At 41.2% G+C, this 18,444-nt stretch overlaps 2 protein-coding genes across 14 annotated transcripts; one reads left to right on the top strand and one right to left on the bottom strand.

Moving 5' to 3' along the window:
• Window positions 1-9,446: 9,446 nt before the first annotated feature.
• On the bottom strand, window positions 9,447-12,509 carry LOC1279361 (trans-1,2-dihydrobenzene-1,2-diol dehydrogenase). 13 transcript variants are annotated; one of them, XM_061661962.1, is made up of 5 exons: window positions 11,739-12,024; window positions 11,617-11,669; window positions 10,789-11,127; window positions 10,180-10,721; window positions 9,447-10,012 (listed from the first exon to the last, which is right to left on the bottom strand). In XM_061661962.1, the coding sequence occupies exons 3-5, from the start codon at window positions 10,994-10,996 to the stop codon at window positions 9,743-9,745; spliced, it is 1,020 nt and encodes a 339-aa protein (XP_061517946.1). In that variant the 5' UTR covers window positions 10,997-11,127; window positions 11,617-11,669; window positions 11,739-12,024; the 3' UTR covers window positions 9,447-9,742. The 13 variants fall into 13 exon arrangements, with proteins under 13 accessions (XP_061517946.1, XP_061517943.1, XP_061517947.1 ...); XM_061661959.1 differs by having other exon boundaries at window positions 10,789-11,161; window positions 11,739-12,017; XM_061661963.1 differs by having other exon boundaries at window positions 11,749-12,017.
• On the top strand, window positions 12,333-14,505 carry LOC1279360 (retinal dehydrogenase 2). Its single transcript, XM_061661956.1, has 3 exons — window positions 12,333-12,813; window positions 12,896-13,676; window positions 13,751-14,505. Exons 1-3 carry the CDS (start codon window positions 12,778-12,780, stop codon window positions 14,401-14,403), a joined length of 1,470 nt encoding a protein of 489 aa, XP_061517940.1. The 5' UTR covers window positions 12,333-12,777; the 3' UTR covers window positions 14,404-14,505.
• Window positions 14,506-18,444: the final 3,939 nt, after the last annotated feature.

Here is an 18,444-nt window from a genome sequence, read left to right as displayed (position 1 = left end):
ACAAGGCATGTTCTAATCACCATCATCGTCATCGGAATCCTGGGCATCGACTTAGTGATAAAGCTTTGGGGCACAGACGCGGCGCAGAGGATACCGTTGACAACCGGAAGCGGATCTTTTGTCACTGGAACACTGTTCCAGTGTTTCTCTATTGATTTTGCTTCTACCGTTCAATGTCATATCCACGCCTGCCACATGTCACACGTACTCGCAGGACGAAAGCGACGAATGGAAGCAAAATCGTTTTCCCTGCTCGGTTTGTTTTTCTTCTAGGCGGCACTGATCCTCCCCGAGGGAGAATAAGGTAAGGGTAGAAAGTCGTTCGTCAAGCAACGCTCTTTCAATTTAATCGACCGATGTCAGTGGTGTTTGTTTAATCTGATTTACGTGACGAGCGCTATAATCCTTTAGCACCCTTGGAGGTGTCCCAATTCCTGCTCAAGGGTTGCTGTTCCAAGAAAAGTGTCAGAAAATCCTCCTGCATTGATGAATCCTTTTGTTTGTTGACCTAAATCCGTCGGCAGGATCTGTTTGGCAAAGATGGGATGACTAATATGTCCAAAAGTGCTATCTGTTTCATTGTTTGTTTTTGTATTTTTATGTTTACTCACGATCTTAATATTTGTGTAATTTACCAGGAGGATTTAATATACCAGGATCAAATTGCAATATATTAAACAGTGAAAACACAATAAGAGATACATCAAGAATGCAGATCAAAATTATTGCTCAACGAAACTTCTCTCGTACAATTTCATACTGTGAGATAAATTTTCCTACAAATATTTTGTCTTCTGTGAGTTCCTATTTTAGAGCGTAAATAAATAAAACTCATCTTTTTAACTGATTTTGGTCTCTGATCTTCAAAATCGAGGGAAAATGCATAAAATTGTATGCTACTGAACAAACTACGTATTTGATACGTTTCATTAAGCATAATTGCTATTGAATGTTTTATCTTTCACAATTGATAATGTGCATTGTAGACACAAATTGTTAAAATGTTATGTAAAAATGTTAAATTGTAATGTAAAATGTGAAATGTAATTTTGTATATGTTAACTTAGTTTTTGAAATTTATACATAAGACATCGTATTTTAAACAATTTGTAATATTGTTACTATAATATTCCATGGATTCGAATACAAAAATAGAAAAAATACAATATGGCTATAAATTACAATTATACAACAATGTTCGTTTAACACCAAAACTTTATTTGATTTCATAAAATGTTAATTAAAGTATCTACCTGCGGACCAAACTAAATCCTTTAAAAGTTATAAAAGCATTTTTTTAATAAATATCTTTTTGTTTTAACAAATTATTGATTTCACACGTAGCAAACGCAAAAAGAATACAAAGTTATATAAAAAAAACGAAACAAGATCAGGTAAACTACAAGTAATTTGATAAGATATAATTAAATGTATAAATCTTAGTACAAGTTTCATGCGTAACTCAAATGCCGTCGACCGTTGGGGAAACATAAATTAACAACAGCTCCACCATACTCAGGTGTGTACCCAAGCATTGTATTTGGAAGCTAAACTTTAAAGCTCTTTGTGTTTCACACAATACTACGCACCAAAAGCGCAAGTTTGCGGCGTTGTACGTTCGAGTGCTGCTAAATTAAAGCCGATTAAACTAGCCTTCCAGCGACTATAGAATCCAAGAGAAAATGGCTCACAAAACACATCTTGCTTGCACGCACACACGCGATCATTCACACCGATAAATCATCATTCAGCAGGGCTTGATGCCCGAGGAGCATGTGCGCGGAATTTCGATTAGATTTATTACCCTGGAGAATACATTCGCGGACGGGATGATTCGTATGAATATGTAATCGAGCTTCAAATCGTGCGGCACTGTCTTTCGACGATAGCCAGTGAACACTGAAGGTTGTTGTATACAGTTCTATGCTATTGACATTTAAGAGCAAGCGACAATGTTGATGTGTGTCTATTTGTGCTCACTCTCGGTGCAGTTCATAGGCTTTTGTGTAATGTTTTCATTTTATTATCAATGAGTTTAAAAGAAAGTTCCTCCGCATAAGTATAAGATGTCTACTGTGTAATCATTTCCACAATATATCAGTATGCACAGCAACCCCGAAGTATGTTTATTTTTTAAAATTATTTTTTACAAAAAAATAACTATATTTTTGCTTTGCAGTGAAGGATTGATTAACAAAAATTCGCAAACTAACATTTTGTAGATCAGTGATATCAAACTCGTTTTGGGTCGCGGGCCAGATTACAGTACAAAATATCCTCGCGGGCCGCAGTTGGGCGGCGGTGGGATGGGAGTGCTTTCAGTCGGCAAAAATCATTAAGGACTTATCCTAGAATCTTATTTACATTTTTTTCGTAACCTCCAATAAACAGTCCATGAAATTCATGAATTTACTCATGACAATGACGGTCGTGCCTACTCGGAAATTTCATAATTCATATTTAATTGCTTCAGATATATGCTAACTTTTAGGCTACCTGGACAGTTCTTTAAACCTCGTATATTGCCTCGTATACACACGAAGTACAAATGGTGTATTTTGACAACGGTAATGACTAATAACGACGAATCAAAATGTATCACTACATCGGCAAATATTGACTAGATATGTTGACATTTTGTTGAGGAAAAGGGATTACCAGCATACAGTCGACCTCATACAGTTCTTACCTTTTTTGAGAGCTTGGTTTTTCATGAGTTAGTAGATATCTAAAAAGTACCCTCATCAATAAAGTAAAGAAAGTGGTATTCCAATACTTGATTTCCGAACTTTTCGAACTCAATATTGGAAAATGGGTGAAAATATTGATAGTCCGACTTAAGAGTGCTCTCAGGAAACAACTGCTTAAACACTTGCTACATGCAATCCTCGCGAAAACATTCTCAAATAAGTAATTAAGTATAACTTATTTCATTTTTCGATAATCGAACTGAATGTTGAAAGCTTCTTCCTCAGTGGATAGACATTAATACACCCATTTTTCTTATCTTATAATTTACAATCTATTTCTGCTTCATTCAAATAACTTCCAAAGATCTTCGCGGGCCGGATTGAGAGCCTTCGCGGGCCGTATGTTTGACATTTCCGAAACCGACTGGTCCATTTTCAACGAAACTTTGCGCACACCTTATGGTGGTATGATAATAGGTTTTAGATCTACAACATTTTCAGATGTTACACTTCTTCTTCTATTTGGCGTAACGTCAAACACGGACATACCGGCCTATCCAGGCTTTCGAGACTTCATTCATTATCACGCAGCCGGATAGTCAATCCTTGCTTCGGGGGGACTTTGGGCAATTCTTGCTACGGGGGGAGCACTTTGACACTCGATGTAAGGTGCCTAAAGGTTTACACTCGATGCAAAGTGCCTAGCGGTTTACGATGCTGTCTCAAATATTCTATGTAATAAAACAGTCATTGTATATATTTTAGTTATTTGGAAATAACTAGGTTTATTGGGCCAACTAGTTATTATTTATGTATAGTGGGCGGTCCTGTGGTATAGTGGTCAATTCGTACGACTTAACAATATGCCCGGCATGCGTTCAAATCTAGATTGAAAAGTTCCCTCTTAGCGAGGACTAACTATCCGGCTGTGTGGTAGTAAATAAGTCTCGAAAGCCTGTATAGGCTGGCATGGACGTGATCTGCACCGTTTCCGTTTAACAATGCCAATAAAATGGAAAACCATTGGACTCACTTTAGAAGATTTCACTTTACGCTGGTAGAACGTTTCCTTCAGGCTAGATAATATGAGTTCCGCAACATTCGAACAAAATACTCTGCCCTTAACGTCCATGTATAGGACACCATCCTGCTATGCATACCGAAGCGTGTACCGAGCCGCTTTGCTCCTGCCACTATTGGCTCAGATGAATTAATTCAATATTTTCATCCGCTTTAGAGAGCGAAAATTTATTGTTTGTTTCGCTTGTCCGCTTGTCTGTCGGAATGTGCGCTTTGAAGCAATTCGGTAGCAGTCAATCGGTGGAAATGGCGAACTGGCTGTGAAATCATTTCACACCAGTGCCGTTGTTCGCCACCGAGTCAAAAGCAGCCACATTAAATTGAGATTCTGTGCCAGCGTCTGACAATTGAATTTTAATCACTCTGCACATGCCTCTTTCTGTAGGATTTTGTGCATTCTGGAGCACGAATTGGTCGCGCAAATGTTCCACGTCCGTAGCCGCCAGACTGACCGGGAAGCCTTGAGCAGCTTTGCACTAAGTTGGAGCGGTCGAATTAGCGATGTTGTTATTAATTATTTTGCCACCAGGTATCGACCCTTCGGAAGCAAATCCGAAGACACATTAAAAAATAATTCAATGTGTGTATGTGTGGCTGATATTAGAGTGTGAGATCAGTGTACATACATTGCATTGAAATAGTACGACGTATAGTACACTGCGCCAATTGGTGGTGGGGTTTCTCAAATCGATCGCATCGATAACACTGTCACTAATTTGGGGGCGGCAAATTAGGCGTCGGTTTCACCGTTTTCCGCTTCGAATCCTACGTGATGGGGATTTACTAATTATTAGACACTTTGGAAGCAATGGCAAAGAGAATGCCATTTGCACAAAGCAAGCAAGAAGCACAGACAAAGTACGGCTATAGCACACTTCCGGTCCGATGGCACATGACACTGCCACCTGCCAATTAGTTTCGATTACTTTCCTGTACGCGACCGTACCAAACTGGTGCGGATATTCTTCTATTGACGAAAGAGTTTCATGTACTAACTTCCTTTTCCCTTTTTGGTTGTTCTTGGTGATATATGTATTGATTTTTTTATGCTTTCAGTGAAAGGTGTCTTTTAATAATTTACAACCTGTTGAAATCGGCATATACTATACGAGAATTTATACTACAATAACTTAATGAGAAGATATAAAAAACGATTCAAAATACTATTTATCAACAGTGAATCTCCACAACACCAGCAATTGCAAGAACAACTACCTTGTTAAAACGCTTATCTCATTACCGACCCAATTTGATGGTATTACCATAACGAAGCTCTTATGCAATATCTACTAAGCGCCAAGCACATTGTCGACTTTTTGTTTTGTACCTAATTAATGGAAACACAACTGCCGGAACAGATTTATTTCATTTGGAGTTTAACTTTTCTTTCACCTGTCCTCCGTACCAGTACTTGCCAACCGGGTCCAGAAACCCCCAAATATTCCAACCTGAAACGGCGCTACATAATTGCACTCGAATGCGTTCTAATTTGATTGAAAATGTCTCAGTGCATCCAGGGTGATCCGGCCGACAAAATCCGTTTGGCAAAAACCCATTAGCGAATTGAAGGCTACGGCAGGCTACGACATTCTCTCTGTAAGAAGTGCATAGTTTAAGTTTCTGGCCCGCGAAATGACTTTTCTTAGATTAGTTCAACGAGTTCGAAGGCTGGTGCTTTCGTAGCTCCACAACAATCTGCATTGCGATAAAATTAATTACTTTTAATCACGGCCTTTGCACCTACCTCGCAAGGGGTGGAAGGGGGGAATTTTTCGGTAATATGTTTTTGGAACTGTAGCAAACTCTACCTGTTCCGAGTGAACAAGGACAAAAGGACAAAAAGCATTGCGTTTGAGCCTCTGAGGCACTGACGCAAACACTCAACCCAGAACGAAACGGTACGCACTCTGAAGTCGGTGGAAGTAATTTATTTAAAAGCATCGCCACCTTTTATTTTCTTACTGTTGTAGTACGGAAAGAGAAAAAGCTTGCTGGTTTGCTGAAGGCTTCCGGTGTCTTATGCTTACTCTTATGCGAGCCAATCTGCCGCAGTTCGTTCCCTCGTAGGTTCATCTCAACGTCGGGAAATGCAACCGAGTAGCTTCTACCAAAACGATCTCCAGAAAATGAAGGTACTGGCAAATAACGATCTCTCTCTCTCTCTCTTTCTCTCCCTCTCTCTCTCTCTCTCGGTGTTTTCTTTCTCTCTCTCGCTCTCTCTGATATCGCTTCAGCACGTAGGAAAGCAAACTAACTATCTTCTGCCGCTGTGCCAAATGGCAATGGGAGAAGGAAGTGTGACATTATGTCGAGCACTGTGTAAACTGTAGGATTGTTTTCTGTCATGACTTACCTTACGCAGCGCTATGCGAGAAGCAGCAAAGCTTTTACACAAACACAATGGTTGGTGAGGCCGGAAATTGAATTTGTTAAATTTCTTTAGCAACCCACCGCAATGCCCTCATTGCACATCATGGTGTGATTTTCTGCAGCTTTCTGCCTACGGAAACTCTCTGCAAGGTAGCAAGTTTATGTAGCCTGTTCCGCTACCTTCAATTGCAACTGATCAGTCGAATGTTCGCAAATGTTCTATGGTTATGTTTCCTTCACAATTTTGTTTGGTTTTTTTCTCTTTCTTTTAATGTTTTCTTCATTCGCTAACCACAAACACACGTAAGCTAAAACTTTTATGTGAGAGATGTTGACAATCTATATCCATCTGTTGGCTCTAAAACCCAACCAGACCAGCTGTCAGTCAAGTTTAACTCAAACACGTCTACGTGATCAGGGAGAAAGTTCGCTAATGGCATTGTCCAAATTGCTTCATTAGCACACGTGCAGCATCTTTTTGCGCTACCACATTTGAAAGCGATTGGATAACAGGTGTTAATGTTTTGGGTGGCTCTTCTTTGGAATGCAGTATACTTTTAAAAGAATAGTAGCTTAGGTTTTGCAGTTGTTTTGTATTTTTTGCGTATCATTTAGATTTAATGCATTTGTTATAACGAATATCCTGTGGTTGGTCCCACAACATAAACTCGATTAATTCAACGATATTTGGTAACAATTATGTCCAGTCCACAAAAAAAAATGTAACTGCAACAAAATAATGAATAAATAGTGTTGGTGGCTTTTGCAAATAACACTACATATAAAGCACACCCGTTTAAAATATGTATTTTCAATTTATTTGTCTCCATGCTAGCTTTTCAATAATCCCGGCAACTGTTGCACAGCTTGATGTTCAATGAGTTTTTGTACTCTGATCTATGTACCTTCCCAGCTCATCACAACCATCAACATCATCAACATTCATTAGTAAGATTCTCTATCACCTTTGGCGAGTGTATGCATTCTCTATTCCAGTGATTTAATACGTACCAATCTTTGCTGGCAGCGCTCCTGTATTTTGTGCTCTATTGCACAGGGCCCCGAAAACAGGGATCATTTCCTTTGAACGAACAGACTCCGGTGCCTTGTGGTTCGGGTTGATTGAATTTACCGTTCACTTGTAACGACGACAACACCGACAGCTTCCGGTCGATCCGTCGCTGGTGCACGGGATGGCCATTAGCTGGGCAAGCCAACCCCGCATGCCACTTTCGACGGGCCACTGGCGCCGAATGTTCCTCCGATTCCTACTTACAAACAGCCAGTCATTCTAACACAAACCACACAAACACAGACACAACAACCGGCAATGATTGTATATGTGTGTCGGTTTTCTTGTTATCGTGTGAAGGCTTCTAGCGCTAGGTAAAAGCCAAATGGAAGGCTATCATTTCCAATCTAATTTCGTACGAAGTGAAAGAGTTACACGTACCACGCACCCCGAATGCGTGGAATGCGAAAGGAAAAGCATGTGGTAACCCCATCCTGTCGCAGGCAGCGATGCAAGGAAAGGTGCTTAGGGATAAATTTATGGCATTAGCAGATACAGGTTCACTCCACAAGGATCGGTAAGCGATATCTTTATCTTGGGTTGCTTTCGGTTGCCATCGAATACCGAACCTCTCCATCAAGACGAAGGTGCTTGATTGGCAAGGTGCTTGATAGAAGAGCATGAAGAGGAGCACGGCGTCAAGCAGTAGTATGCTTGGTACGCTGGTTTCTCGTGAGCTGGGTCAATGCCTTTGCCAGCAATCTCATCTATCCGCGGTGCATTCCGCCCAACTTCCACGGACACCATTCTCCTATTCGCCCGCACACGTTGAAGGTAACGAAGGTAACAACGCGAATCACCGATCCATGCTGTACACCGCATGGTGTACATGGAACGTCTTTATTTTCAACGTCTTTAAGGATCAGTCTTTTGGGTCAAATTTATTCAAGCCGAACGGCTAGTTAGTAGGGTGGGAACGAAAACAGTCAACATTTAGTGCCGTTTGCGTCATTTGCATGAACAAGGTGGGAATAGAATGATGTCAAGTTACCTCGCTCGACTCTAATCGTTCGATTCAGGTATGCTTTGAACGCGATGTAAAAGGGAACGGAACGAACTATTAGGGGAAAGCGGGGCAAAATGGGCATGTTAAGCAGTTTACTGAATATTCCTTTGAATATGCCACAAAACACAATTTTTCTTTCATTATTGTATGCCTCCACTATTTATCTATGGATTAAAATTGCCACATAGAATGAAAACAACTTAAAAACAATAAAATAATGTAAAATAAAAGTTGATGTTTTACGAGAAGCTATTTTGACACACGGGGTAAAATGGGCATAGCCCTGGGGCAAAATGGGCATATGTAAACAAACTGTGAAACGTCAAAACACTGGGGCAATATGGGCCACAACAACTGCGCTTAGGTAATGGTCTATGCTTTTGCGCACGTTTCGTGAAATGTATTTTTCGTTCTTTCTTTTGATTTGCTGGTCAGAAAAGCCCTTAAAATTCTTCCAAAAATATGTTATCAAAATTATAACAGTTTTTACACGTTTAAATCTACAAAATCGAATGTTTTGAAGCTGTGCCTGTTATCATTATTGAGGCGACAAATACAACACCAAAGCCTCACCAAGCGCCGTATCTCAAAAGCATCTGCCCATTTTGCCCCAAGAGTAACTGCCCATTTTGCCCCACGTGTAGCATTTTTGTATTTTTTTGTTATATTAGTAAAAATACGAATTCAATCGCCTTGATTGCTTCAGACAAATTGTAAAGAAATATCATATCTTTAAAAATATATCATTAAAAACTTCAACGCATCCCTGTGACACACGTTTAAGCTTATTTTCGAAGTGGCAAAAATTACATCAATATGCTGCTAAACCTTATATTGCATTTTTCTTAGTTATTTGTTATGTAAGGGTTATGAAACTTACATGGTGTTCATAGAACACTCTAATGAATACATTTTGAGCATTGGAAAGTATCTTTGTAGTCAAATAATGCTTAAATAGAGGGTGTCCATTTTGCCCCACATGCCCATTTTGCCCCGCTTTCCCCTACCATGGCAATGACATGATTCAATAAATCAGCTCACCTCAATTTAACGTTCACTGGAAAATAGTGAATGAAATTAACCAAACTCGATACTATCCGATTTTTTACGGTGTGCTCCACTGCCAATACTAACGTGTACTAAAATGTAATGGTGCTAGAAATGATATAACAACACAATAACAACACGTCAAATTTCCCTTAGTATTATCACAAAAAATCGTTCAAAATTTATGTTTTAGTTGAATATTTATTTAATGGTTATTACCAAGCAAACTTGTATTTAGTAAAATAATAATCCTTCCTTTTTTATCAAATTTTTCCTTTTCTTTTTTTCTGATAGAATGTTGAACAGACTATCAGTAACTTGTTAATTATATCCAGTATGATTGTCATAAGTTTGATTTAATCTGATAATCTCCAAACGACTTTTCACCATTATATGAAAGTAATAATACACCTCAACTGAAACCCCCCTGAAATGAAGCAGCAGCTTAAATGTGTTTACGGAAGATGATAACGAATTTTAAACAGCAAACTGCTCATCTTCCGCGAAAACTACGCCAACCTGCTTTCGAATTTGGTCCTGGATGCGGGCAATTAGCAAACTGTCCACATGTGATACAGACGCCGATTGCAATCGGCCAGCTACAATGCACTGGCGCACTTCCTCTGCCTCGTACCGTAAACCACAACTGTTAGTAAAATTGAACGGATGCCGAGCGTTGGGAAGCGTGTCTACTAGTTCCTTGCCGTCAACATCGGTGAATAACTGTGGACACCAGAAGTCGTGTAGCTGTAAGAATTGCGTAAATTATGTTAATGTGGAACAATATTTAATTTTGATAGATTTATATAGAATTGATGATGTATTCCATAGAAATTCAATACAAATGGATGTACTGAAGATGATGACAACTCGAATACGTAGTTTTAACCATGCTGATGATCATATCAACTTACCGTTACACTGCCTTTACTGCCACGAACTACGGCGGTATTTTTTAGCTGCCGCAGAGCGCTCGTTTTCATACGCCCAATACCTCCGCCGGGAAAATGCAGCTCAGCCGTTACCTCCAAATCAACGCCCTCGTCATTGGTCACACCAGACGACACCACTTTTTCCGGTGCTTTTCCACCGAACCCCCACAGACACATCTGTATCGTGTATACTCCCAGATCCAGTACGGTGCCTCCGCCGAGACTCTTGAGCCGCAAGCGATCGACATCGGACAGTACGAACCCAAACTCTACCTCCACCTCGCGAATCTCTCCCAGCTCCCCACGGTCAATGCGCTCGCGGAGTTGACGATAAAACGGGAAAAATCGGGACCAGATAGCTTCCATGAGGAAGAGATTCCGTTCACTTGCCATCTTGACGAGCCGCTTTGATTGGCCTTCGTTCAGACAGAGCGGTTTTTCGCACAGCACATGCTTGCCGTGCTGTAACATCAGCACTCCGAGCTCGTAGTGTGCGTTATTAACTGCCCCAATGTAAACGACATCTGCGAAAGGCCGTATGGACAACTTTATCCCATGCTTGTTGAGGTGAGAAACGACAGTTCTACCTACCTACGTTTGGATCTTTCGCCAACGCCTGATAGCCTTCGTATGCCCGTTCAATACCATGGAGAGTGGCAAATTTTTCAGCATCCAGCAGCTTTCGGGCAGCTACAGCTACTACCTGATGGTCCGCCGCTGGCAACGTTCCGACAGCATTCACGAAATCGTGCGAGATCTTGCCGGCGCTAGCAATTCCCCATCGAAGTGGCGATCCCATCGTTGTTCTGTAGTTAGATTACAACACAGTTGATAGTGTAACTGTCACGTAATGATACACCGATGCACTTTGATTAGACGGACAAGAGGCTAACTGCAACCGATAAAGGCCACCGTATTTATGCCGTAAAACTAAAATAGAAGGCGGTAATGGGAAACCACTTGTCTGAATACACAAAAAATACAAACAATATATGCTGTCAACTAGCTCAGTTACAGTGTAGAACACAAGTTTATGTTTATCGATGTACATATTGTGTAAAAAAAATAACAATAAGAAAACGTCAGATATCCAAATTATTGTGCCAAATTATCCAAATTATAAGAAACTTATAACTACAAAAAAAAAATCGATTGCTATTTTATGACTACTACAATGCTATATTTACTATTACTATTTACTATTTACTATCACAGGCCTATCAGTTTAATAGAAGTGAGGTGGCTGTTTAATCAGAATAAAAAAACTCTGTGTACATCTGCATTGGTAGAAATCTGTTCAAGTAGGGAAGTTGTTATCACCAGTCAAACAAAAGCCCAGATATACGGTCAACTGAACACAAACAGAATGATAGAGCAGAAATTTGCTATTTAACGGTAAAGATTGCATCATTTTCCTACCAGCAGGAATTTCATTGAACGATTTTCTGGTGTGATTTTACTAGAACTAGAAACTAGAACAAAAAATAAATAAATTAGAATTTTATTGCAAAAAAATACATATTAAATATTTTTTATATTACACAGGTATACCGGTACATCTTTCTACGACAAACACACACAGAAGTACCGTAGAATAACTATTATCAAGCCATCTTCTTATATCTAGCCTATAGTTGTTTATTCAAAACACAGAATTTCACCACAGAGAAGTGCCAAAACAAACGATGGCAACTGCAAAGGTATCACCAACACACAAACTCAACAAATAATAATGGATTTCTATCGCGTTATCATTTTTGTTCATGCCCTGCACAATTATGTGATAAACCACTGGATCTGTATTTGTGCACCCCATTTGTTCCCCAGTAACTATATCTCAACGTATGTTGATTCTATACGCCAGAGGTCAATGTGGTAGACACTAAGTGACAAAGATTAGATTTGAAAAAGGCAATGTAATTGAAACCAGGTTTACAAATGATGTCACTCGCTCTTACAGCTCTTGCAGGATAGTTTATGTTCGTTGAACAATTAAAACATTTTATAGCTCATGTAGTACGATTAACGATCACTTTGTTTATAATTCTGTAACTCACACATCTAGGATGGAATTTTAACATGCAATGATTTTTTTAAACCAAGCATCTGACACATTCATCTCTCCCATCATTCGATACGAACCATCTGGAATATTGTGTACAAAAACGCAAGTAATGCACTGTACGGAATGCTGATTAGCGATCGTACTAATACAAACAGCGGCTCACACACCAGCTTCATCCCCTAGGCGGCACACATTCCAATTTTACCGGCCGGCTTCATTCGCTCTGCTAGGTTGGTGATTGTGTATTGCTGGTTGCGTTAGGCCCTTCGTATCTCTCGGTCGCGGTTGGATTGCACGCACACTAAAGCCGCGCTGTTTGAACGAGTTGTGTATAAAAATTGAAAGCCACACCTCGCGGACGGCGGTTTCCATCATCTTCTTCGCGCAGACATCGGTCGTGCTGGTTGATACCGCGGTTTTGACTCCAGGTTGACCTTGAGCGTTTTTGTTCGGCACAAAGTGTGATTTGTTTGTTTCTTTGGTGTTGTGAAAACTATTTATATACCTTGTATACAATGGCGAACCCGAATCAGGAAATTAAGTACACCAAGGTTAGCTTAATCTCTTGTAGTAAATTGTATTTTATGATCAAAAAATGGACGGCGCTAATGGTATGGTTTCTCCGGTACACAGATCTTCATCAACAACCAGTTTGTGGATGCAGTAAGTGGAAAGACCTTTCCCACGGTGAATCCGTCCACTGGCAAGAAACTGGCCGACATTGCCGAAGGTGATAAGGCCGATGTTGAATTGGCAGTGAAAGCAGCCAAGACTGCCTTTGTACGCACGTCCACTTGGCGCCAGATGGATGCCTCTGCCAGGGGTGCTCTGCTCTGGAAGCTGTCTACCCTGATGGAACGTGACGCTAATGTGCTCGCTTCGCTTGAATCGCTGGACAATGGAAAACCATTCCCAAATGCCATGTACGATGTGCAGGGTTCGATCAAAACGTTCCGATACTATGCCGGGCTGGCTGACAAGGTCGGGGGTGATACGATCCCATCGGATGGACCTCATTTCACGTACACGCGCAAAGAACCCGTCGGTGTGGTGGGACAAATTATTCCCTGGAACTATCCGCTAGCTATGTTGGCATGGAAATGGGGACCGGCTCTGGCCGCTGGCTGCACGATTGTCATGAAGCCGGCCGAACAAACGCCGCTGACCGCTCTGTACATGGCGGCGTTATCGAAGGAAGCTGGCTTCCCGGATGGTGTTATCAATGTTGTGCCTGGCTACGGTCCGACGGCTGGTGGAGCCATCAGCTCTCATCCGGAGATTCGTAAGGTTGCCTTCACTGGTTCGGTTGAAGTAGGAAAGAAAATTATGGCAGCAGCAGCCACTAGCAATCTGAAGAAGGTTTCTCTGGAGCTGGGTGGCAAGAGTCCGCTCGTCATCTGCGAAGATGCTAATGGTAAGCGTGGTGGTTCACGTGTTTGATCAGTCATAAAAATTTCCATTGCATTCGCACCTTTTTCATATCCACAGTTGACCAGGCGGCTATGATTGCCTACATGGCAGTGTTCGAGAACCAGGGACAGTGTTGTATTGCGGCTACGCGTACCTTTGTACACGAGAGCATCTACGATCAGTTCGTCCAGAAAGCGAGCGAACTGGCAAAGGCGCGCAAAGTTGGCAACCCGTTCACGGAAGGAACTGTTCACGGGCCACAGATCGATGATACGCAGTACAAGAAAATCCTCGGCTACATCGAGGTCGGTCAGAAGGAGGGTGCGAAACTGGTCACTGGAGGCAAGACGGTCGGCAACGAGGGCTACTTCATTGAGCCTACGATTTTTGCCAACGTCACGGACGACATGACAATCGCGAAGGAAGAAATATTCGGCCCGGTGCAGAGCATTATCAAATATCGCACACTGGATGAGGCGATCGAACGCGCCAACAATACCTCGTTTGGATTGGCCGCTGGTATTGTCACGAATGACATCAACAAGGCTCTCACTTTCAGCCATGCGGTGGAAGCTGGGTCCGTTTGGGTCAACACTTACCTGGCCGTAGTAAACCAGGCTCCGTTCGGCGGTTACAAGCAGTCCGGCATTGGGCGTGAGCTGGGCAAAGACTCGCTCGAAGGTTACCTGGAGACAAAATCCGTCTCCATCCGACTTCCAGCTAAAATTTAAAAGGGTCTGCTTTTCAGCGATTACAGTTATCAAGATTTACGATTGTTGCTTTGTCGTGCTCTGTTGTTATTCAAAACAAATACATCTTCATCTTTACCTGTAGCTTTATTTTTGTGCTCTTATCTCAAGTCGCTCATCGCTGTGGAGCCGTTAAGTGCGGTCGAAAACAAGCCCTCGACATGTATTTTTGGGAAACGGCAGCGCTAAAGCGATGCGATAAATCTTCAGTCGACAAAGAAGACGCTGGGAGAAAACGGCTGCCAGCGCCAGCTGTTCGATAAGAGACATTGATAACATTACGTATTGCCAAAAAAGGGACAGATGAACATGGTAAGAGAAGGTGGTCTGTGCTTACATGTTGACTAATACACTTCATCTTTTGAACTCATTTTAAGCTCAATTTCCAGCAACTAAATGAATAGTTGTCATTAAACTAAATATTTAATTTTACACATTTTCTGTGTAACATTTTTCATTATCTCCTTCTTCTTTTTCTACTGGCACAACAACCACTGTCGGTTAAGGCCTGGCTGTACCACCCACTAGTGGGCTTGGCTTTCAGTGACATATTGGTTACCATAACAGGATAGTCACTCCTACGTATGGGGGTACGGTCTATTTGGGGCTTGTACCCATGACGAGCATGTTGTAAAGTCGTACGAGTTGACGACGGTACCATAGGACCCAATATTATATGTGTATAGTATACATTACATAATAGAATTTAAAAACCTTGTTGATCCTGCAAAAATTCATCCCAAACCCAAAACTTTTCGTTTACATGAGTATTTTTCCAACGTTCAAGGAGCGTTACAAACACGAACTCGATGTACGCATAAAAAACACCCATTTCTTGGATAAAATCTTCTACAACACAATCACAAAGCCCTGTGCAAACGAATTGACTTCTCAAATTACATCGGTTGGTTCCGGTTGGTGCGATTTCACCAGCCACGTGCTTTACATTAAAGCTTAATGCCATCCAATTATTCACCATCAAAATGGTGCGAAAAATGTACACTGGGCTGTTCCATGGAATGCCATACGATGTGCAAAAGGATGAAATAGACAGAAACGGGTATATAAAGGAAACGCAAAGACTCGAAAGATTGTCGGTGCATTGATGCATGAAAATTAGACCAGGTGACGCTCCGAGCGCAATGAGGCGTCTAATGCTTAATGCGAACGATAGCGATGGGAGCATTAGATTAAATAATGTAATGCTATTTTTACACCAGACAGCATTTTGTTGCAGAACAATCCTGTAAAATTTCCCAGAGAAAAGGTATTCGTTTAAAGCTGATGCTTGAGATTGGATTGATGTTGAGAATGCGAACAATTCTTAGACTAAGCGACACGACACGTGCTGCAAGATGCCACTGAACGCTGCACCTTTATTCGATGCTGAGCTTTTTATTGCATATTCTTCTTCCCAACCCACGAAGACAGAAGTTTGAAACTAGCTTCAACAATTGCCTACTTATCGATACAATCATTTGCCTCTTCACATCTTGTGCTCTCAGATGCCATTTCCATGTAATGCTAACCCAATCGTTCGTTTTGACGTACCCATCATTGGTACCCACTTGCATCAATCGGCTGAAGTGTGCTCAATTGAACGCCGAAATGGCATCAATGATGATAGCAATGCAGCACGCCATTGTCCAACTCAGCAACGACTCCACTTGACTTTGGCAAGGAAGAAATAGGAATCCAACGATTCGAAGAAATCTAAAGTCAAAGTAGGCAACAACTGAAGCATCATTCCACAGGAAGAAAGTGCATAGAGAGAGGGAGAGAGAGAGAGAAAGAAAGAACGATAGAATGCAGCAGTCGAATGTCGGTTTCCAGTAAGTTTTCGTCCCGTTTGAACTTTACTTCAAAGCATATTTCTATCAAACGTTGATAGTATTGGAGACACGGAAAGAAATGCTGTCTTGCTGGATGAGCTCGTGTACAGTGGAAAGAATGTCGGTGGAACACGAGGGAGTAGGTTGAAACGTAAAATTGTAAGACATTTTTCAGCCCGAGAAGTGGAAGTCTGTTTTGCATTGGCAAGCAAAATGGGAATCCTCGTGAATGGAGTGCAGTATGAATGTCAGCAACGATCGCAATGTCGGTTGTTACTTTCTCCGGTACCACTCACAAAAACACTATTGTACAAGTTATTCCACGAAATCTTCAATGAAAGGCGGCCAAACGTGCTGAAAGCCGAAAAACTGGATGCCAGAACCTGCCTGGTTAGAAGAGATCGATAAACTATTGGTTGATCTAGGGTTAAATTAGTTAAAGAGGTTTTCAGGTTATCATATTATTAAAGAGTAAGAAGAAGAATAAAGGATAAATATCTGGCAAAGTTTAAATCAACTTTCTGAGCACCTCGGGAACCTCATGTTTGAAGGCACATACTTTAATAAAACATGATCCGGTTTGTATTAGCTCGTAAGTCTTCGCTTAGAAAATATCTACCTCAACTACCACTCAAAATAAGAAAGCAAAGCAAAACAGAAGATTAACCTCATTTCATTCTGTTCGCCTAAAATATGCATTTTTTTGCGTAGAAGAATGGAAGGAGCGTGGTGTTAAATTGAACGCGTGTAAAAAATGACAAAATCTAGCAACATGCTTTAATCACACTTTTCTTCTAAAACTTCATGATCTTTTTTTCGTGTTTTTTTGTTGCTTCCATTCAGTATGTATTCACCCACTCAGTAGCTTCTTACTTGCTGAGCTTCATTTCTTGCAATCTTTTCCATCTTTCCAGTCTTCTTTGGTGCACTTTTCAACCAACCAGGCCAACCAGTTACCTTTGCCGATCCGGCACGAGCTTTGGGCACGCAAGCTTGCATTTGCATAATTTCAAAATACAGCCGACGAAAATCTGATAATTTTTAAATTATTCCTCGACTAGACACAAAGGCTCACCGCTAGGGATGCCATTTTTTGCGCTCGAAATAAACCATTCCATCCCAAGCGATGGCTCATTCCATTCTGCCTAGGATTGAGTGAAAGAGACACGAGAAACGATATTCTCGTTGGCATTCTAAAAGTTTCTCTCCTGGGTACATTTGGTCACTTGGCGATGTCGTTCGTGGAAAGGAAGGTCTTTTCTGTTTTAACATCGTGGAACCTTTGACGTTCAATTTCGGCTTTATTACATTTTTAATGTTTATTTTTTGCACTGTGGAAGCAATAATAATTTACGCCAAATTCTTCACATTTCCTCTGGGCGCTCCTAAAAGTCGTCAACAATGAATCAATGCAATTCTTCGTGATGTGTACGTAAATGATTGCTGGTGTCACATAGCTAATAATCGATGTTTTATCAACAGGTTAACAAGTGCCAGTAGTGGTATCACGGACCATGTCTTCAAGAACTCAGAAATTGTATATTTCACGCGTGCAAACTGCTCTCCCCCTGGTATTTTGAAGATGCAAATGTCGGCTAAACTGTGCATACTGTGACATTAATCATATTCGCTAGATCGGGGGGAAGAGCTTCTATTTCCATAATATTATCACCATTTACACAACACGCTTGATCTGGCCTGTGGTGTTGGTTATTTGATTACGAGGTGGTGGTATCTAACTCATCTAGCCATCGATCGATGTCGGTTAGCAGAGTAGATTTATTGTCACATTGCTTCTGCGTGGGTTAACGAGGGGACAACATTGAGCGCAAGAACGTAGAGCATCGCCTAATCCGGAAACGGGTTGTTTGAGTATTTGCATTTGAAACTAGGCAATGAGGCTGAGGGGAGGGAGTGCAAGAGAGTGCTACTGGAACCACTTCAAGAACAGTACTTACAGCCACTATCTCATTCAGCGTTAACGGGAGCGTTTCGTCTTCGTTTTCATTTGCATTTGCGCTTTGTAACCACCGTGGGAAATGGTGCGACTATTACATTGAGCTGCACCATAATGGTACTATAATGCAAATGTGATGCTCCAAACTCACTGCACTCACTGTTTTCCGACCTCCCATTACCTCAAAGGTGTGAAATGCTTGGAATGGTGTTCTGGTAGGGAAGCATAAATCAT

The sequence above is a fragment of the Anopheles gambiae genome, chromosome 3 (assembly GCF_943734735.2).
Source record: "Anopheles gambiae chromosome 3, idAnoGambNW_F1_1, whole genome shotgun sequence".
Lineage (NCBI taxonomy): Eukaryota > Metazoa > Arthropoda > Insecta > Diptera > Culicidae > Anopheles > Anopheles gambiae.
This window is presented reverse-complemented; position numbering and strand designations above follow the sequence as displayed.